This window comes from Dendronephthya gigantea, unplaced genomic scaffold (assembly GCF_004324835.1).
Source record: "Dendronephthya gigantea isolate DGI-Jeju-01 unplaced genomic scaffold, DenGig_1.0 000128F, whole genome shotgun sequence".
In the NCBI taxonomy this organism is placed as follows: Eukaryota; Metazoa; Cnidaria; class Anthozoa; order Malacalcyonacea; family Nephtheidae; genus Dendronephthya; species Dendronephthya gigantea.
In genome coordinates this window covers 645,063-667,290 of record NW_021163138.1, presented here as the reverse complement: position 1 = coordinate 667,290, position 22,228 = coordinate 645,063, and the positions used below count along the sequence as shown (strand labels likewise).

General features: G+C 34.9%; 1 protein-coding gene across 1 annotated transcript in view; it reads right to left on the bottom strand.

Moving 5' to 3' along the window:
* Nucleotides 1-22,228, bottom strand: part of LOC114535972 (E3 ubiquitin-protein ligase rnf213-alpha-like) — a gene marked incomplete at its 3' end in the record, with an annotated part of 86,039 nt that overhangs the window by 4,892 nt on the left and 58,919 nt on the right. Inside the window, exons 26-58 of the mRNA XM_028557311.1 lie at nucleotides 21,864-21,973; nucleotides 21,459-21,594; nucleotides 20,818-21,022; nucleotides 19,964-20,219; nucleotides 19,021-19,200; nucleotides 18,494-18,605; nucleotides 17,669-17,834; nucleotides 17,285-17,456; nucleotides 15,710-15,822; nucleotides 14,966-15,160; nucleotides 14,437-14,559; nucleotides 14,068-14,185; nucleotides 12,886-13,121; nucleotides 11,959-12,041; nucleotides 11,671-11,825; nucleotides 11,363-11,446; nucleotides 10,950-11,144; nucleotides 10,396-10,556; nucleotides 9,911-10,133; nucleotides 9,139-9,491; nucleotides 8,618-8,776; nucleotides 8,192-8,360; nucleotides 7,780-7,847; nucleotides 7,468-7,597; nucleotides 6,542-6,649; nucleotides 6,022-6,107; nucleotides 5,499-5,687; nucleotides 5,030-5,132; nucleotides 4,644-4,844; nucleotides 3,906-4,042; nucleotides 2,391-2,811; nucleotides 1,862-2,036; nucleotides 66-515 (exon numbers count right to left, since the gene is read on the bottom strand). Of these exons, the coding sequence (XP_028413112.1) occupies nucleotides 66-515; nucleotides 1,862-2,036; nucleotides 2,391-2,811; nucleotides 3,906-4,042; nucleotides 4,644-4,844; nucleotides 5,030-5,132; nucleotides 5,499-5,687; nucleotides 6,022-6,107; nucleotides 6,542-6,649; nucleotides 7,468-7,597; nucleotides 7,780-7,847; nucleotides 8,192-8,360; nucleotides 8,618-8,776; nucleotides 9,139-9,491; nucleotides 9,911-10,133; nucleotides 10,396-10,556; nucleotides 10,950-11,144; nucleotides 11,363-11,446; nucleotides 11,671-11,825; nucleotides 11,959-12,041; nucleotides 12,886-13,121; nucleotides 14,068-14,185; nucleotides 14,437-14,559; nucleotides 14,966-15,160; nucleotides 15,710-15,822; nucleotides 17,285-17,456; nucleotides 17,669-17,834; nucleotides 18,494-18,605; nucleotides 19,021-19,200; nucleotides 19,964-20,219; nucleotides 20,818-21,022; nucleotides 21,459-21,594; nucleotides 21,864-21,973 (5,772 nt within the window). The remainder of the gene's footprint in view (nucleotides 1-65; nucleotides 516-1,861; nucleotides 2,037-2,390; nucleotides 2,812-3,905; nucleotides 4,043-4,643; nucleotides 4,845-5,029; nucleotides 5,133-5,498; nucleotides 5,688-6,021; nucleotides 6,108-6,541; nucleotides 6,650-7,467; nucleotides 7,598-7,779; nucleotides 7,848-8,191; nucleotides 8,361-8,617; nucleotides 8,777-9,138; nucleotides 9,492-9,910; nucleotides 10,134-10,395; nucleotides 10,557-10,949; nucleotides 11,145-11,362; nucleotides 11,447-11,670; nucleotides 11,826-11,958; nucleotides 12,042-12,885; nucleotides 13,122-14,067; nucleotides 14,186-14,436; nucleotides 14,560-14,965; nucleotides 15,161-15,709; nucleotides 15,823-17,284; nucleotides 17,457-17,668; nucleotides 17,835-18,493; nucleotides 18,606-19,020; nucleotides 19,201-19,963; nucleotides 20,220-20,817; nucleotides 21,023-21,458; nucleotides 21,595-21,863; nucleotides 21,974-22,228) is intronic.

Genomic DNA, 22,228 nt, shown 5'->3' with positions numbered 1-22,228 from the left:
AATTTAGTAAGTTTGTTTGAAGGAGAAATTACGTGTTAGATGCAATTTTTGTTAAAAGATCGTACCTGCAACTTTTATTAAAAGATCGCTGACTATATCTTTAATGATCCATGAAAACGGAAACTTCCCGTTAAAACGATGTCCAAAGCCTGTATTTTGAACAAAGGCTCTTTCTCTTATTCTTTGTGATTCAGGGGAAATAAACGAATCGTAAGTTAAAGGCGTAATTTGTACTTCACTAAGCATCCAAAACCACAATCGCGATTTCCAATCCTTTCCTTCATGCGGTATATTGAGGTTGTGATTTCGATCACAGAATGCTATCACTTCAGACAATATCGGGGAAACAATCGAGGAAAGTTTCTGCCATAACGCTTTTCTGAATGTCCCAGTTTCCTGGAGATGCCCCTGAGACAATGCCTCGTGTTGTAGCCAGAGTTTCTGATCCTGAAAACATTTCTCGTCCCGTTCCACGAGTAATCCATAAACACGAGATGCTAGGATTTGGGAAAGCTCTGAAAATATAAATTTAGTAATACAATTGCGAAGGCTTTCGAACTTTATTGAAATCTTAGCGACACCTACATGTCTACCAATGCACAAGACCTATATATGAAGTTTAGAAGAGCATTTTCCCCAATTGACAATAAGAAGGGCGTTACTTTAGTAAGACGGAATGTAGCTTTTGGGTAAAGAAGTTCAAATCTGCGGTAGCTTAACGTTTAAAACTAGGCCAACTTGAGATGCTTCCTTCAACGTAATAATATGTCGATAATAGTCTTTAGGGTAACCATTTCGTCCTATATACTAGCTAGATTACTCACGGTATTTAAAGTGGCTACAGTTTCTCGAAATTTTTAGATGCACATTTTAAGCAGGGATATTAGGCATCTAAATGTTTGAGTACAAGACTAAAATTTTATATACCTATATATCAGGCAACATATCTAAAGTCAAAATCTATTCAGAACTTGTGCTTGGCAACCGTTGCTATAACAACGGAGAGGTTTCAAAATTGCCGCTAAATAGAGTTAAATCGAGTTTATATTGCTAACGAATTCGGTGACCCCCAAATTTTTTTTCCTCAAAATTTTACACTATAGCTGATTAATCGAAAGTAAAGTTTTAAAAGAATTCTCTCAAGCGGCTAAAATAACGTTTTTTGGAATAGAATAAATCATCTACAGTCTAAAATTTTAATGAAAAAAATTTGGACGTCATCAAACTCGTTTACAATATAAACTCAATTTAACTCTATTTGGCGGTCATTTTGAAACATCTCTGTTGCCATATAGCAACGGCTGCCAAGAGAATTCGGCTCTAGATATGTTGCCAGAAACGTACATAAAATTTTAGTCTTCTACTCAAACATTTAGATGCTTAATATCCCTGCTTAAAATTTCGAGAAACTGTAGGGAGCCACCTTAAGAATGATTTTGATTTATTTTGAAACATTCTTTATGCATGATTAATATACAATCTTCGTGCATTGGCCTAAATCTACTCACGCGATTGGCTTAATTATATGGTATCGTGGTAATACTATTCTATAGCCACGACATCGTGACATTTCTGGATGAAATTTTAGGAATTTTCACAAACAAAACAAGGCTATATAGGCTATATATAGTCCACATATATGTAGTATTATTGTTCAGAACATTGATAAATCTTTAGATAATTGCACAGTAAGCTGTTGAGCTGCCTAAGTCTTTTTAAAACCAAATTAGGACAGTGCAAACACTGGCCTACCAACTTGTCCATTGCATTTATATGCTCATGGATCTTACTAAATGATGAAGAATCCTCCCTTTTATTTAACATTTAAATGATGGAGTAAAAACAATAATCATCAAAAAACCTGTTTCTTGTGTATCATCCTCTGGTAAAAACTCAAGCAATATTTCTATGCGTTTCGTGGCTCTGTCAATCTCCGCTGACTCATCGTAGATTCTTGCTGCGGCAGCCTGCAGACAATTTTTCAGTAGCAATGCTGCCTTTATTTCGCTCAGAGCAGTTTGTTTTTCATTTGATTCCTATATGATAAAAAAAAATGCTTGCATTGGGAGAATGATAAAATGATGAAAATTGTCTTCTTTGGCGTAGCTATTGTAGCCTGACGATTTTGTGCCACTTGCTAACATTGGTCCATTGACTGTGAAAACAGTAAATTTCTAAAGACGTGACCAATTATAATAACTCGAAATTTATATAGCCAGACAAATCGTCAGGCTGGCTACGCTACTGATAGTCTTCCGTGGTTATTTATGGTTGTTTATTTCCGTGGTTATTTATGGATGTTATTTATGGCTGGTCTTCCCTGGTTATTTATAGTATACTTACCTGACAAAAACGAAATATGATGACCAAGCAATTGTAATACTACATACCTCTAATTCAATGTCCTCCATACGCACGTCCGCATCATAATGTTCATCAACATCCATGCTCTCAATGTCGTCACTGCTTACAAGGTTTACTGGCTTGAATAAATCACTCACAGAGCGGTTCATAAGCTGTTCAATTTGTGGAAGCTGTTCGCTCGATTCAAGAAGTTCGTCAATATGGATCGACAGCCACTTTCCACCTTGAAACCCTACAAAGTGTTGACAACCACCAGCAATCTTTGGTAACTGAATAATAAATACGACGTGGACAGGCTTAACAGGCCCATCAAAACTTTCAATTTTACGACGTCGGGTATCATCAACAAGATGTCGACAGCAGGCGATTAAGTTGAAATTCGCTTCGCCATTATCACATTGGACAAGAAGGAGACCTTCAGCACCACCAAGTGAAACAAAAAATTCTCTAAAAAAATTATGAAAATAAGTGCTTAAAATGTGATAAAATAATTTCATGACAGCATTTCCACTCGAATAAATCACTTATATACTGTATTTCTGACGATTAAGAACGTACACGCATGAATTGGCATGCAATAACAGAATTTTCAAGTCACACACAATGAGTGTAAAATGAGCTTTTGGGATACAGGTATTAGCGAGAAGTTACACGAGTTTCAAACCAGTTAATATATTAATATATTATAATAAATTGTTAATAAATAAATAATAAACTATTGGGAATGTAATAATAAATATATTATCCTAATAATTTATTATGGGAATAATAAATTATTGGGAATGTAAAACACAATAACAACCCAAAAGGAAAGTGCAAACAGGTTTACAACAGTCTATGCAAGGCACATCCTTAAACAAATCATGCATTAGCATATAACATAGAATGGTTGGAAAAGAGTTCGTTGGATCATAGGCAGCCCAGAACTGATCTCGCTGACCTCGCGCGACGCTCATGTTGACTGAACAGTCTTATCTTATGACAAGGTTGGCAACTCTCACGCCAAATAAGCTAAAAACGCACGACGGTTAACTCGAACACCTTCACAAAACCGCAAATATTTCATAAAAATATGGCGAATAAGAAAAAAAAAGTAAAACACATTAAACTTGAATAATTTTACTACATTTATACTATATTTTTAGCATTCAAATGTATTCCTATGCATGTATAAAACGTGAATGTTTTTTAGGTTTGTGGCAAATATATTTCAAAACCTATGCTGGGGACACCTTGCCTATACCTTCGTCATATTTTTAAATTGAAAATAGAAAGCTATTTGAGGGCCACTATAGTTTATCAGAAACTTTAATGTTACTGTCAAGTGTTTACCCTAATAAAGTCGCTTACTTACTCACTTACTTACTAAAGCTGATTGGCTCTTTTTAAACGACAGCCATATTATAAGTTTGTATGATGAAAAAAATTGCTTAACGTTTTCGGAACGCTTCTATCGCTGCGACTATAATTGTAAATTTTACACATAATATATACATGCATGAAATTATACTGGCGTTGCTATTAACAAAATCAATACTTACTCTATTGTTTTGGTGAATTGTTGTTCTGTGTTAAATTCTTGAAGGCTAATACAACGAGCATTTGGACCTTTGAATCCAGCATCTGATGCTATGGAACGTGAATTTCCTGGCGATAACAATCTTGAGTGTGTGGTTATCTATACGAACGTAAATGCGGTGCAATGAAAGGACCCAATTTACCGCTTGAGAGTGCCTGAGAAAATCCAAGTTCTTTTGAAACGGTTCAGAAAGACATGGTCGAAATATTACAAAGTAACTGGCAAGTAGAGTACAATGCACTTCAGTGCTTGAACTTTCTCAGAAAACAAGAAACGTCGGCAATAACTTTTACCTTTGATCTCTGTTTCTAAGCGCGCGAAGCTCTTCCGTACGGATTTCTATTTGGCATGGGCTCGATTTGATTGGTTAAAATTTCTCATCATGTATGTTGCATGAACACCGCAGTAAATATCGTATAAAGGTAATTTATTATTGAAGCATAAATGCATCAGACTCGAACGTTTTACAATGACAGAATTTATTACAGTGGCGGATCTAGGGGTAGTCAGAATAAATTACACAACTAAATTTTAAATTCAACACACCTTAATAAGAACGCTATTGGTTATGGATTTCAAAAGGATATTTTTAAATAAAAATTCACCAATGAGATTGCGATTTTAATTGCTGTAGTAATTTATTCTGATTATCCCTAGATCCGCCACAGAAAAGTGCAAAAAGACAACTTAGACAACTAACTTGTATAAGAGATCCATGTTTTTCAGGAGTAACTTTATCTAGGCAATCAACCAAATAGTCTTTCAAACTTCCATGTCTTTGAGTTTTGAAATATACATTCCAAAGCTCCTCCGCATCACGTTTCATTTTTGTCGCTGGTAGTCTAGCGATAGCATCAGGCGATGCACACTGCAACAGCGCGAGTTTTGAATGCAGAAGAATCTACGAAATAATCAGATGAGATAATATAGTATAACCTGTCGTGTGTCAAGTCACTCGTTTACCAGTGATGTGAAATGGCACAAACAGCCCTGAAATACAAAAATCAGCGAAAAGTAGATCGACGCAAAGTGCGAATATTAAAAAAATATTGACCGTCGAAACTCGGTGTGTTCAAAAACTCTTACCTGATCATCAGGCCAATCCTTTTTAATGTTCGAAATTTTGATGATCACTGCAGCGGCAGTGTCGCTATGGTAACCAACAAAGCAATCACCAGGCGTGAATAGGCTATATGGATGTACATACATTATTGTTTAAGAATATGTATTGCATTTTTCAGCATTCGACTGCAAATACACTCCAAATAGAGCTCAAAAAGAGTGCACGGATGCAATGGAATGGTAAGAAAAAGTCTGTACAGTACAGGGCCCTCAGGGAATCACCTAATGTCTTAGGCTAAACGATTTTTCGGACAACGATACAGTTTTACAATTTCCACAGAATGAAGCTGGACGGGGTTGCCTCAAATAACAACTCCCCATCAAATATTATATCTAAAAAAATCTAAACTTAACATACACCTGGGTAAAGTGCGTTTAAAACCATGCATAATGAATGTGAAACACTTCATATCGAACAAAACAATTAAATCACCTTTTATTACATGAAAATTCGGGAGATGCTTCTGAGAAAATTTTGACCCACTTTTGCAGTTTTTCGACCAAAACAGCTTGGTGTTTTGTTAGGCCAGTTGACATTACAAGTAAATGCTTTTCCAGTCGATTGATAAGAGGAATTGGAAATCGACGATAAACAACATCCTTTTCAGCAACCACTATCAACCTATCCAATACAATTAATTGAACAATTTGAACAATTTAGAGGCGTAGTTTGAAATTAGCTACGTTTGAAATTCAACATGCCTCAAATAAAAGGGGAAAATATCATGAAGAAAAAACATTTAATTCCACTTCCCTATATATAGGGCTGTCAAAAATAGCGCTTAAAATTTCTTCCTATGATTCTTTTCATTACGAAAAAAAATGGTACGATCTATGAAATTTGGTACAGCATAATTTTTTGGCATATTACTCCCATCAAATTTACTGCACCTATCTACTGTCATAAGAATCACAGTGTAAATACCTATAATGAATGTATAATTTGAAATACTTACTTAAATTCATTCGCCACTCTACACTTCACTCTGTGGTTTCCCAGGCCAAGGTCAACATACTTTTGATTGGCAAGATACACGTAATACTACATTAAAGACAATCATAAATGAATTGAAAGAAAAGATGTTCATTTTCGTCTGAGCAAAGAAAATCCGGTGAGCAGGAGTTTTTTCATTGGAAAAATTAGATTACTTAATTCGAATAGGATTTTGAACATTTCGAGAAGTAATAATAATTTAGAAATAATAAAATTAAAAATAAAAAAATATTTTGACACCTGTATAGGTGACATTTTCCATTAGTCAATTAATATTTTGAGAGAAATTAAGTGTATAAAAGTAAAAACATCTTATTTTCGTATAAAATTATTTTTTTACTCCAGGAATTATCGCCTGGGCGAAAGTGCGAGTAATCTTATTAATCAATGATGAAATTGCACAGTTTTCAGTTAATCAGGATCCAGAAATTTTTTATTATTATAATTATGAAAAACCACTGTAGCTATATCTGTAGCTATACCTGATTTAATGCATCATATAAACTTTCATAAAGGCTTTCTAAGTTGAGTAAAATCACCATTCTTCCAGTTTCCATGCATACTTTAATTCGATTGATGTTTCGACAAATCTATAAAAAGGAAGAAAAGCGACAGTTTGCACGTTCAAAACCATGTAAGTAAGATTTTCAAAAGTTATATATCCTGCGTGGTATATGCATGTCCTCCGCTATAAATCGATTTATTTACATTGCATGGTATTCCTCAAAAAGGCAAATGAATCGATTACCAAACTCTCAGTATACTAATCAAGTGGTCAGAAAACTGTACCCAAGGCCTTTTCTCAACGTATTTTGGGGTAAAAATCCCAGGGAATTATGTATAGCAATAATGCAAATATGTATGACTGCAAGGCAAATTAGTATACATGCGACAGTGATCTTGTCAATGATTTTAAACAGAACTGAAGTCGTATATACACAAGCAAATTTATTCGTAATTTAATTAGTTACTAAATACAGGTTTTTAAAAATTGGATAATTAAATGCTGTATCTCGTTTTTTTAAACATTTTAAAACAGAATAACGGAAACAAAACCGTACATTTCGTAAACCTATACAGTTGAATACTTTCAATCCAAAGTTTGTCACTCTTTAATTCAGTGCATTTTGGTATATTTTATGAAGTAAAACTTGAATTTATTGGCCCAAATCTTTCAGCCATTTTTTTTACGTTTCTCTACTGTCTAGAAAGTTATAAGCCAATATCTGTGTAATAGATCGAGAGCCAATCAGATTGCATATATTAGCTCATATCCAGCGCTTGTGTATATATAATCATGGCAATTATCATAATTAAAAAGATATACACGTTTCACTTCTCTTTAGCAATAATCATTAATATATTTATAGAAGATATATTTATAAAATAAACTGTCAAAATACTGTACCTGTGTGTATTGTTGATCTTTTGGGAAACTGCTTCCAAAAATAATAACTGGATCGTGCTGGTAAAATTGCCCCTGTAATAATCTTAGCGCTGCGTAGTTCTCAGTTAGAACAAGTAAATAGCGACTTTCCCTAAAAAATAAAAGTGCAAAATATATTGTTTGTAAATGTAAACTAAAGGTTTTTCTCAACTATACTAACATCTCCTCATGGTTTAAAACATCGTTTAGAAAATTGATTGCAAAAAATTGTTTTCGCTAAAAATGTAAAACCCCAATTATACTTAGAAAAAAAATATTAGCAATTCAACGCACCCTTCCTTTTCGGTTCTCACAAGGCTTTCTTGGATGAGATTCACCGGGAAGCATTCAGGAGAAGGATACTTTCAAAAGAAATATAAAATATTTACGTTAAATAAAATTGTATAAAATATTATCATATTTCATAATATAATACGCAGTGTTTTATTAGCGAATCCGCCATTGTGAAAAGCGATAACAACCCATGTGCGATTATTTATAATAATAACACATGATTGTGTTATTATCGTGATTTGATCCACGGATGAGGAATAAAGTATACGTGCACTGGAGGATAAAAAACTTTTTATTATATAATAAAAACAAAAATACATGGATGCTTGGAAAATATGGAATTTATTCTGAACACTCGACATAAATTCCATATTTTTCGCGCAATGTATTATCAAGCATTTTACATTTTTACCTTAACACTCTCTTTAAGTCTTGGAAAATGTTTACAAAATGTTTTTACTGGATCAATGTCATCTAAGCCACTGAAATTCCTCCGTATGGATTTTTCCAGTTCTATAACGCTGATTTGATCACCCTGCTCTTCTTTTTGTACAGCAAAACCAAACACCATCTTTACTAAACTGCAAAACAGAGTAAAAATCATGCATATATATAACAAAAACCGGTTTTCCATACCTTCATAAGTTCCCGAATTACTTTTGTCAGTAAAATGCATACATAAAACTCTGATATATGATTTGAGCTCATAACAGGGGAAAAGGTTTCGCTGCTTGATATAATTCTAGCGTATATATAGTTGAACATTTATGCAAACAAAAATGTTTATTGAGTGAACTGCTTTCATATTGAAATTCTAATAAATCATTGATACTTCAACCTGTAAAAGTCCCGAAGTCCAAAGAATTCATCTTTTTGAGCTTCTTTTAGTGTTTTTGACTTGCTTTGTTTCTCGTAAAGTTCAAAATACCCTCTGCATAACCTTGAGATAGTTGTCTCAAGACGTAGTTTTATTTCTTGGTCAGATGAACAAATTCCACTAAGAATAAAAATATTTGATAACCGATAACATTTCACTTTACGATAATAGCATACAAATGTGAAAACGTAACCTGATTAGCTAAGAGAAATGTTTATATATGTTAATTTTGCTACTTATTTTCACACTATATAGTTTTTTAACTTTTGAGGTAGCTTCTTTAACTATTTGCATGTACTATAATTATCATACAGTCTAAAAAAGAACAAGCAGGGATGACCCTGCAGGTTGCATGTTAAGTCTTTTTATACATATGTAAAGAAGATGTATATATATGAGCTCGCACATGTAAGGGTTTTGAATTTTGATAAAACAAATACTATTTCAAAGTTTATCTGATTGACAAGAAGGCCCTCACAAACCTGGCGCTGTCTTGCAGCTCCTTTTCATTTGGTACTCCCCTACTCAACATAATTCCACGGTTCATTTTGGCGGGGTCCAATGCCCAATTGGATAAACCGATAAAACCAACGCGGTGATAATCAGATGTTGTCCCTGATTCTTCAGTTGTTGCTGTGCCATCTTCTAATAAAGGGTGGAGCGTTTTCAAAGGCATCAGAGGAGAGTCCTCGGCCAATCCAATTTCGTCTAATACTACCACAGACACGAATTTTTTTAAGTCTTTGTCTTTTTGTAGTTTAGCACATTGTTTGAAGGTAGAGACGATGCCTTCGGGCGTGGATAATGGACTGCATTGGTACGATTGAATGTGGATCTATGAAAAGTACAGCAGTCAACGTCAAGTTTGCAAACGATTAAAATACTAATACAAGACATTTCAACCTTTCATTATAGCTACCATTATAACAGGGAAAATACACTCCCCTTTGGAGAGACCTTAGATTCAACAGGCATCGATTTAAATATTGGACGTTATCTATATTCAAATTAGTTAGAGGGTGTTGGTAGTAAAGAGAAACGACTAACGTTTACAACAATGACATTAATTGACAATCTTCAGTAAATATGGGTAATAAAGCAATTTCACGGATATTAAAACAATGCAAAAAAATATGTGTATATCTCTGGTCGGCCCAACTGGCACGTAAAATTAAAGATTAAGACCAATTATCATGCTGATAAATAATTATCTATGCAGAAATTAACCTCTTCACGTATAATTCATGCACCAACCTGTTTTAAGTTTTTGAACAATTCGCTTTGCGAGTTTCCAGCTTTCATGTTGGTGGATATAACGTCTTTCGCTAAAGATTTTGAACTGCCAGGTTTGCCGACAACAAACAACGGGATGCGTAACTCGGTACAAATTGCCATCATAAAGACGTTCTCACTTAGAGCGATGTTTTTGGCGATATTCTGACCCAGTTGTATGTCATTCAAAAATCCACGTTGACACCTAAAACCAGATTCATGCATGCATGTAAGTTGTGCGGGGTATTTTAATCATTTCTTGTTAGGGAATGCAACATACAACGTACGGCAGAAATATCCTAGGATACCAGGACCTAGGGTAGAAATATCAATGATTATTTGCCCGTTAACAAATGTTAAATTGTTTTTAGTACACTAGTATTTTCCTCCAGTATCTGTGTAGCAAATCGGCATTTAGCGAGTTAGAAATGCCTGTGACTATACCTCTAAAATAAGATGACACTTACCTCTCGATTTCCCTTTGCATCCTACGTCCACCTCCCGGAAGAGGACAGGAATTGTCAAAATGTCTCGAGATTTCTTGACAATACGCTTCTCTTGTATTTAATCGGGCATAGTAACAAACACCAATCCCCAGGATTAGTGCACGGACAATTTGACTTAAGGGCTGAAAAGCAAAAACATCGAAATACATTACAATTTTGACGATATTCGTGACGAAAACATGAGAATATCATGATATTTATGTAATTACATTTGTATTTTAAAATTACACCTATCAGTTCTTCGACCCTTGTGTCGTTAATTATTGGATCCTAATCTCCTCTTGGTCCTGATTTATTCCTTTTTTACTCGGGTAGTCGAGTCTATAGGTTTCACGATTATTATTATTTTTTTTTCGTGTCGCAGGCTTAGTCTTCCGCGCGGACAGTCGCGTATTTACAGTGTATCAATAGAGCTCAGTTTCAGTGCAGTGTATTTACCGGCTACATAGCCCGAGTTAACACCTACCTGGCGTCTTGTTTTACACTAAACTCCGGCATATGTAATATATACGTACTTGTTCGCCTGTCTCAAATTCTTCATCAGACTCAAAATCTTCTTCTTCACTAGACTCTTCAGAACTACTATCTTTATCACCATTTTCATCTACATCGCCAATAATTTTGATGATCAATTCAGAGTTAGAATAAAACCAGGTGATAACCTTCATCGCTCTTTCAACATCACGCAAACTGACAAAGCTGCACTCGTTCTGAAGAAAAAAAAGGCCTGTTTAACAACGTACCAGAATTTACTTCTAGTCATAATCAGTTGGAAATCATTTCGTTTCTTTGGTGTTCTTTTCTCATGCTCCATATTTCAATCTCCCTTTTCTTGCATGCACGGGGGAAAAATAAACTGTTATCCATTGTAATTGTCTACAAAATATTGTTCAACTAAGGAATAAGTGGCAATACACGGAATATGCACCTTTTGTTCACGCATATATTTCTGTGAAGCTGACAGCACTTTAGCAATACAAGATGCTTGGGCTTCGGTTCCATCAAATTTAACCTACGTAATATATACAATAGGAAGGAAAAGGTGAACAATAATACAAGATAAGTATGCTTTAATATATATGGTTTGTCATATGAACTTTTTGTATCTTTCATTTTAATTTGAAACATCACATATTTTTGTCGTGTTCAATTTCAATATGACGTGCTTACAATGAATATTTGAATTTTTTTCCAGTTCTGTTGCGCTCGTAATATAATACTGACCGTCCTACTTACATCCTGCGTTGTCGCAACCATAGACCTCCGCACGATCTGCGCAGCATAAAGTTCTTCTGTGTGATCTGTAAGTCGGCCAAAGTCCCAAACTAGCGGTCTCATGCTCTCTGGCAAGGGGTGGACTCGATACACAAGTTGACGGAGTGGAATTGAACCTGTGGAAGAGCGTTGCGCACGTGTTTATTTTTTAGGAAAATTGTATGCTAAAATGAATGAAACGTGTATGCTAAAATGAATCAAACTCCATTTTAATTGTATTTTCTACTAATTGCTTTCTTGTGGTGATACCTAATTTATCATCAGTTTCATCAGCTGATACATGATACCCCAACCCTGCAGATTCTAGTTTCTGGATCATTTCCTTCGTGTGCCTAAAACACGTTCATTATCAGTATTCTTATCAATGCTATATAGTAATACAAGAAGTGGCCAGAAATACAGGCCGGTAAGCGGTGAGGTGTGTGGGCTCATGCGGTTCAGTTTTAAGTTAATTATTTAGATCAGTGTGGCTTGTATCATAGCAACAGCTAAAATAACATAATGGCTATCGAAAATCACTCTACGAAATTGATTTATTTCATCGCGTTGTGAAACACATTTAAGCGTCATTTAAGCTTCCAAAATGCGATGTGAATAAAGCTAAAGTCTTTATGAACCAACTCTGACGTGGACATTTGCCGATGCCTGCAAAAACGAGCAGAAATTGGAGCTGTAGGGTACCTAATATGCTCGGAGTACACCTTCTTATACAATCTCAATCGTAAAAATATTCTTTCTCGGGAACATACTTGGGCATCTTGACTTGTCCTCAAATTTTCAGTTGTTAAAGATCGATAAAATTGATGATGTTTTGGACGTGGACAAACATGACTTAATTATGGGTTACATAGAAAACAAATTTTAATAATTGCCCACTCATTTCTTATACGGGACACCATATTGGATTTTTAATTTATTGCTAAATTACACATGCTTGGCTTGTGTTTCAGTAATTTCACAATGCTTAGCCTTAGGTCTAAGGCTAGCTTAGGAAGTTATTTTGCCTGGGTTGAATTGTATTTCTGGAAATTTCTATCACTGCGCAAAAAGGTACGGCAATATAAAATAATTTCCATTTATGACACCCTTGTGAAGTAGGAAATATAGTTCGTATAAGAGGAATCAGAACGACTTTTAGAGAAGGGAAGAAACGTACTCCACACTGTTTCGACTTACTTTCGATATGGGTTACAAGCAGCGATGAAATGCAGTTTCGTCAGTTCAGGATTTATAGCACGTCCATTCACCCTTCGATCGACCATTATTTCTTTGATGAGGTCAATTGCATCTGTTGTATTGGCTTCATCAAAGAACAGGACAGTATCAACATTGATCTTCTGATTGAAGAAAGCTCTTTTCTCTGCTTCTACCACTTTCATTTCAATTTCTGAGTAACTAGTTCCACCATGTACCTTAATACAGGCAAAGATATTCATTAAAATAATCAATCAATCAAAAAGTTTTTAACTTACGGCATATTCACTTAAACTTCAAACTTATAGCCAGCGCGGAGCGTTGTTCCAGGGTACTAATTCCGCTCGGAAATTAGGAATTACACCCGGGTATTGTGTCAGAACATAGCAGAATACAAAGTCGTCCAAATTCTACGTTGTGGACGTTGGATGGTTATGTTAGCTATGCACCCGCGTCAAATTCGTTCGCGTGAAGACTGGTGGTCAATAACCTCCTGATTGTGCACGGCTATGACAAAAATTAGATTTCAGTAATAACGTCTCCAATTTAACGGTCAATTCTCAAACTTTTCATAAAAATGTTTTATAAACTTTATACAAAATGAAATTTGAAAAGAGATCGAATAAAAATAATTAGGAATATCTATACAATCTATAAGCTGTTTTAAACGCTTTGGTGTCTTTTGTTATTCCGTATTATTTTGCTGAAGGATGCAGTTTTTTCGTATATGAGCTTGTTATATGTTCAAATATAATTGTCAATGAAGAACTGTAGCTTCAAAATTTAACATCGAAAAATTATAAATTATGAAAAGTATTTCCCTTAACTTACTTAAAACACGGTTTTGACATTCATTGTTTTACTCAAATTGCTTTTGCATGACCACATTGAGCTTTGACCCCTGGATAACATGAATGCATGCAGTATGTCTTCTTAGAACAAGTCATTAAAAAATCCAGTTAAATATATTCAGATCTCTATTAATTGAAAAGCTTTGAGCAAATCAGGAAAGATATGTGTTTCGCGATATTTTCTCCAAAACAGAAGTTGCATTTCAGAAGAATTTTCCATGTTTGTTCCCGCCACGATCTTCTCGCAACAATGTCTACTATACTTTGCCTTGGGTCTACTGGATTAATTGATAAATACAAGAAGTATAGAAACCTTCATGAGTAACAAATTTTTCGGTCCTTCGGGCCCAGCTTGAAGTTCACACATAAATCTAATAAGCCGAGTTTTGCCACATCCAGTCTCTCCCATGATAATTACTGGTATGCCACACCTTCACAATAAACAAAAAGGACTGGTCATTGACACGTGTATTTGTTCAATCCCGAAGAAGCATAATATAAACTCGTGCAACAAATATCGCTAATTGCTGAGAGTTATTGCATATATAGTAGCTGGTAAACGTTATTGCATGTGACTAGAAAGTGTTTTAATTAAACCCTTCAATGCTTTACACGAGAAACTTTTAAGGTTATGTTGACAGCCATCCGTCGGCAATCGGATGTAAACTTGATGGTTACTGACCTGAATCGCATATGAATTGCCAGGATTTTTTTGACATTGTCGGTTGTCAATTCGTATGTAGGATCAGGGTCATATAAAAATTCGATTCCCATGACGCTGCACAATTTCTCGATACGCGCCATTCTTTTATAAAAATAAATTAAAACACGTTAAATTTTCCTGTTAAGAAAAAGTTATTTGTCCTGCAGTGGCGTGACTAACAGAAACAAAATGTGGTAATGAATAATTCAGATACATGCCAGGCTACAGCAATATAACTTTAATTGGTTAATTGCTTTTATTTGAAATTCTTTGAGCCCATGCAGGAGTAATATTGATTAATAGTCAAATATCTCACAGAAACCAACTAAACACCATTACCGTCTTTTCGGCGCAAAGAATTACCAATTTTTGGAAACGGCTTTTGATCATAGCCCTTTTTTACCCTTTTCATACACAAAAACATTTAGAAACGTGTATAGAAAACGGTTAGCCTGCCTGCTGCTTCAGCAGTAGTAAATTAATAATGCATGCCATTATTACAACTAACTTGTCACGTTTCTCGTAGTTGGTGTCAAAATTAACTCCTTGATGCTTAAGTTGTCCTCTTAAAGTTGGCTCCATCATCTTTTGCTCTAAAACTTTATTGGTAGCGGGATCAAGCAAATCACCATTATCGCTCAGACGAAATCCAAGGAAGGTCATGCTGACGCGGTCATGGTTGAAAAATATATAAGGATGAGGACTGTAACAAAAAAAGAAAGAGATAGATTTTATGAATACTTGCAGATATCCTAGAGCCCACGCATGTGTATTATTGTTGGAGATTTTATTCAATGTATTCAAATTTGGTTGTTGTGGGTAGTCATGGATATATAAAGACCTAGCCTCTTCATAATAGTTGAAAAATTGAAGATAACAACATATAAATATGTTCGTTGAAGACGAAATAGTAAATTGTGTCAGGACCCTATAATTTTTGGTATAAGATTTTGCAAGTTAGTAAATGCCGTTCAAAACAGTTATTAGGTTTCAGCTTTCATTTACATATACAATAATGAACTGTGGAATATGACCGTCAATAGTATTAAGGCGGATTTCCACTTACAGCGAAATCGTTCGCTAGCGAAATATTTGCATATTTTCTTTTGAGTTTTAACAGCATAAATAAATTAGTTCGACTTGACGGTTCTCAATTCAAAAGAAAATATGCAAATATTTCGCTAGCGAACGATTTCGCTGTCAGTGGAAATCCGCCTTTAGTGAAAGATGACTTTATGCTAAAGTTTCGAACCTCGATTCCCAACGCTTCCGTATTTCAAATGGAGCTAAATCATCATCTTCATCTGCTGTTTGTGCATCATCAACGCCCAAGTTACTGTCACTTAGTGATCGTGTGGCAAAGTCCTACAGTGGCAGAATGCCAAATATACAATGTGAACGCAGAACGAGAATAATGATTAATCATTGTTTTAAATAAATTAGCGAAATTTAGTGTGACTGAAATGCCTAGTCGGTACTTTCAAAGGAAATTTTTAAAAAATATTTGAAGTGGTATGAACAGTTTGAAAAAGACGCAATTAATTAATTAAAATCTGGCTTCTAATTGGTTGATTATTGTACGCAGATTATTTGGATGTTACACGCACATGCAATAAGACGTTTTAGTACCGGGTGGCGCAAAAAAAAGTTAACCATGTTTGATTATAACTTCAAAGAGCTAGAGCTATTACACAAAAATTGTTTTTTTCATAATTTGATATATAACATACATGAGGTTTTTCATGCAATTTTGAGATATCGCGGTTTCAATTTAAGTATGCATTTTCGAAAAGTGTAAAAATTAGCTAAAAATGGCATGTTAAAAAAAGTTGACAAATCCTAGTATTTTATGGCACATATTCTGTTTGTTTCAATGACGTTTAACTAGAAACATTTGACAGGTGGATTAGGTTTTTTATTTTCTGTGTATTTTATGTTGCAAAGCGTTACAAACAAAAATTAGCTATTTTGGTTTAGACTTTGTTCGAAATATTTCATGTCCCATGGGGGATAAAATTCGTTCGGTAGCCCACAAATTTAACAAACAATTTCGCATGAATTGTGCTTGTTCTTTTCTTAATACGCCTCGTTTAAGGATAGCTACAACAGCGAGTTTGAATTTTCACAGAATATGCCAGGGTTAAAACAATGCTCAAGAAGTCATGCCATGAAAAACGAACGTTACCTTTTTTTATTTAATATGCCATTTTTGACTAATTTTTGTACTTTTCAAAAATTCGTATTAAAAGTAAAACGCTGATATCTCGGGGAATATTGTATCAAAATTGGTAAATACCAAATTTTAAGTTACACATTCACGAATCTAAAGAAAGTTATTTCAGTGTAACAGACGTTTTAGTTTTAAAGTTATACTCAATTAAACAGGTTAACCTTTTTTTGCGCCACCCGGTATAATTACAAGGGTGATTATTGAAAATTCTTTGGTTGGTCGAGTGATTTGGATTATTACGCCATAATCACCTAAGCGGATTTTTTAAAATGGTGGCGAGTTGTTTTTGCCAAAGTGACAGGTGAAGAAGTACGTTATTTCAACGAAAATACTTACACTAAGACAACTATCCACCTCAGGCTCGGTGAACATCACTGAATACCTCGACTTCGTCGTCTTTTATTCAGCGTTATTCACCTCGCCTTCGACGAATTATTATCTAATATTTGGTCCAACTGGGATAAGTAAATCAATGTATTTTTTTCATTGTTGCCTACTATAATCATAAGATATTAGCTATTTTACTTGGTACTTCTTAATACAGCACTAATTATTGGATAACCAATCGCAGAGAACGAACATTATTAAAATACTTACTCGAGACATTTCAATCATGAAACGAACCACAAAAGTCTTAAAACCTTGTAAGAGATCACCCACTAACTGAGCGTTACAGAAAACGCTTTCCTCACAGTCGCGAAGCTGGACGTTCAAGAAGTTTACAAAATGATATAGTTCTGCCCAAGATGGATCACGAATGCCACAATATCTACAAAAATGTTACCAGCTTGAATGATAGTATTGCAACCAATTCGTCATATTTAATATCTACCTGCCCGACAACTATTGCTATCAGTTTGATAATATAGCGATCTTTTTAAATCCGGTCGAGAGAATAGAAAAGAATTTCCTCGTTTGAGAGAACTGACACTATAATAGTACTAAATTTCATAAAATTTCTCAAACGCCAGATATACTTACTTAATCATGATCGTTAAGGCATCAACGGGATCGCCAATGGTAACACGAGGATCATATATGAACAAGAATTTGTCTAAATTTTGCCCCGCTGCGAACTGTGTAAGGTACTGAAATGTGCGTTGATATTCTTCACTACGGAATTTTTCCATGTCAAATCCAGTATTACCTGCAAACAATAACATGAATCGTTTAATTCCAGCAGTGATTCACTGTAGTTTAGACAATCCCCAGGAGGATATCTTAATATTTTGCAAAAAAATTCAAGTTCCGATATGCATCAAAACAAATAGGCGCATATCGAAGCACAGAGGCTCTGTTAAAGATGGACATGCATGACCGGGAGATGGGAATTTAAACACAATTGCAAAAAAGTATATTATTGTAGAATTTAAATCCTATTTTAAGACTGGTATGTCCATACCAGAGTCTGAGCCTAATGTGTTTTTGACGTACTGCATCAACAAAATACTGCACCATATTGCTAGTGCCAAAACGTTAATAATTTTGGATTTCTCTTTACAGATCTGGTTTAAAGGCATAGATTAGTATTGCCAGAAAATTAATGTTAGCATTTACTATAACATACATGCACATGCATTAAATATATTACCATATGATCTGAATAGCACAAAAGTAATTAAGCATTTGAAATATACGACAAAATTTATAATTGCAAACATGTTTCGAAACATAAAAATTTTGTCGTTTATTTCAAAAACATTAAATATATATTGTCAAACAAAATCATGCGTCGAATTAAAACAATTATATGGTGTCTTTTAATTTTTTAATTTCATAAAATGTATATTGAGAATTGAGACTTACCCCCTTTGTTGAGTCTTATGTTGTCCAACGTTTCCCTGGGTGTCGAGCAATGTGTTCGAGGCAGGTATTTCACAAATGAGTACTTCTCTGTTGCCAATCGTTTTCTCATAGTCTGGGTTAGATTAAAGGCAATGAAACTACATATGCAAATGCAAGGCTTTTTAAAATAATTTTTCTAATCATATTCTTTTTTTTAACTTCTCCCAATAAATTTTGCTTTGATATTTTTTAAAAGTTCTTGATATTGTTGGTAAAAAACAAAACTACCAAAAAATCTGGGTTACCTTGAAGGAAAAAAATCGGAGCAATTTGCTGCTCCATCAACAAGAGTACTTTAAACATTTTAATACTAAATAAATTTGTTATATTATACGCAATATATTTCGTATCATTCGCGTTCTTGTAGTTGGATGCTTTCTAAAATTCATACAACGTACAACCAAACAAACAGAAACGCAAGTTTACAGTACAGAAGTGTACAAGAGAGGAATTAAGAAACAGGTATCGTTTGCACGTTTACACTGTACCTGGCTGTAGTTTGAATTTGATAAGGACGCGTCAGCTGTTAAAGCTTCAAATGATTTGTCAGTTGTAAGTTCAACTACATACATATCAGTCGACTTTCTTCTCCAAACATTCCCACTCTTATCTTTTACAACTCTCAAGATGAGAAGTTGAAACAGGATATTGTCAATTCCTTTCACAACCTGGAGCAAGTTTTCAAAAAGCATTTGTGATTCGAAGAATCTTTTTGGAAAGCGAAAGAGCCAAAACTAAATTCCTACATACCAAATTCAAGGCCGTATTTGACGAGGAATTTTTTTAAACAACATTATTTGCTTAAAGTGCCTAAATCACTTGTGGGATCTTTACGGATTTGAATAGGGCTTGCAAAATTTGTTTATAAGTTCTACAACCCTTTTTGTTATAAAATAAATAGTTTCGAAAATACATCGTTTGGGGGGACTGGGACTCAGGAGTGATTTGCAAACACGCCGTCTTTTATAATGTAAACATGAAGAGTTTCAGTCTTTCACTGGCGATATATTTTGCGCTTTTCAAGAAAAAAATGCGGGAACGGTGCGTTGTGTATGGCTGTAGCAACTGGGCGAGTTTTTCTCAAAATATTTTACGTTATTGGAAGATCGAAGTAAAATTACAATTGATTATAATTATTATGTTTCACAAGAACTCGGTTCCTGAGTCCCAGGCCCCCGAGCACGACGGAAATTTAGGCAAATCGTCATGTTTAAATGTAAATATTTCCGAAACTATTTAACTATATCAAAAAGGGTTGTAGAACTTACAAACTAATTTTTCAAGCTCTATTCAAATCCGTAAGGATCCCACAAGTGATATAGGCACTTTAATGTTTAGGTTTACTCATAACAGTTCAGTTTTTGGTCACTAACTTTTTAACTTCATGCATAAGAGCATTTCTATTTCCGATGAACTACTGTATATACTAACCGATTGAGACACGTCCAAATGAAAAATCCTTGAAACAGGAATATCCCTTTTCACGGCATGAGAGAGAAGTTCGCGGGTGACACAATCACTGTCCACAGAGATTCCATGCACAGGAATTGTAGCACATAGCGACGGCACTAGGCCTTCACGAAGCCTTTTGTTATTTAGAAGGTTTTCCAACTGTTCTGCTAGATGTTCGATAAACAAGCTCTTTCCCATGCCAGCTCTAGACGACTGAATCACACGAACAGATAACCTTTTAAAATATAAAAGGGAACATGCATTACTGTAATTGATATATAATTAATTTGCCCAAACTGCAAGCCAATGGATTGGGAACATGTAATGTAATGCTGGGCCTCTTAGTGAGGGTGGGTGATGGGAGTTATAAGTTTCCTATCCCAAAATTTCTCTTAAGACCTCACCTGATAAGAAGTAAGAGGTGCACCACTCAGCAGTTGGAATACACAGTGGTGTAGCTGGCTAGATAATTTGGCGGGGGGATTCATATTCATGTATTATGAATATGTTTTGCATTCATTTATTTCCAAATATATATTTTCTGGTATTTCCAATATATTTATACTCCCCAATCATGAGCGGTCATTTAAAGCAGTAAACCTCGATCAAAGTCTAAAGTACAATCTTTTCAGAAGTGTTGGGACCCTTGTTTAAAAAGTAATAATACACGCCCCTCCCTCGTTTCAATGCTGTTTTATCATAAATAAGCCCAATCAAGTGTGATGGACTACGGTGAAATAAGTGGATTGTGTAACAACATTGAAAGCAGCCCGGAACGAGGGTGTCCTAACTTAATGTCCGCAACGATTGTATGTGTTGCGTAAAATACTCACTTTTCCATGTCAACCGTGGCTGCTGGTGCCAAATGAACATTGCCGACTGTTTCTGTGCCTGAAACCATAAGCTGCTCTTTCAAATAATTTTGAATACCTTTCATAGATGGGATTGGGGGAAAATGGCGACGATTCTGATCCAAGGATGCAACCATATTCGATCTGTCCTCGTTCTCAATGCTGCAAATCACGACCAAGTGGTATTCTAAAAGCAGAAAAATGGAAGAAATAACGTTTCAAGTTTATCTGGTACCTGACCTGTGGCAATATATATGTGACGTTAGGGGATTGTATAGAAATAGTTTCATGCAGCTTTCGTATTCATTAAGGTTTAAAAAAACCGTATAACCTTAAAATATATAAAAAAGGGTGGTATCGCTTGTCACTCACTACAATACTGCGAATTCTCAAAGAAAGTTAAGGTTATAGCTAATTTGAAGTTGAAAAGGTTTGGGTTTTTATACACTCTGAATATCCGAGGTTCATGATTGATGGATAATATTGTTCAATATTTATCATTATATAATAAGTCTAAATTATATACTTGCAAGGCCTAACCGGAAGCAGTTGAAAAAAATTCAGCAACTATTGGCAGGAATGGAAACTATGTCCTATATATATATATACCGTGATATACTTACTGGAGTGTCCTTGTGTTAACAATTCCAAAGAACGAACAACCTGTTGGCTGACATCATAATCCAAAAGATCCGCATTAGCAAGACAAAACAACTGTCCTTTGTCGTCAACGACTGCACGTCGCCAGAGTAACTCAATCTACATATTAAAATTAGTGATCATTTACAATAAAATCGTTGCTTCGCGTAACTGGGTGATGCATCCAAATCCATTCAAATATGATAATTCACATGCATACCTTATACTTAGTGCAGTGCACCTCAAACAATATGCAAACTGGTAATGTAGTGCATTACTGAAAACTGTATAGCGGCTCTTTGCATAATCAAGAGCTCCGGGTGTTACTGAAGAAAACTGCACGTAGAAAAAATTTCTCTCTTCCCTCAAGAATCTATTGAGTTACTTACCTCTTCCGCTGTTGTATTTTCATCGCAGACAATCACTTCTTCATCAGTTGGTAAGGGTTGACGGGCTTCACTTCCCATGAAGAGCGACAGGAGACAGCCGAACACTTCCCCTTAAAATGAAATATTTGCATTGACTCATTTGACTGGATTGAGTAAACCAACGTAGCTATCCATTTATAATACTGATTCTACACTTTTGTGATTTGAGAAATTTCGATTTAGGAGTGGACCCCAATTGATTTAGGGCGTCTATCTCGTAATTTACACGTTTGTGCCAATCATGCAGGGTGTGTAACAAAAAAGTCGTTCAAATGCATTTTAAGTTGTATTTTTTTATTATTTTCACGCACTTGTAAAATTCATAG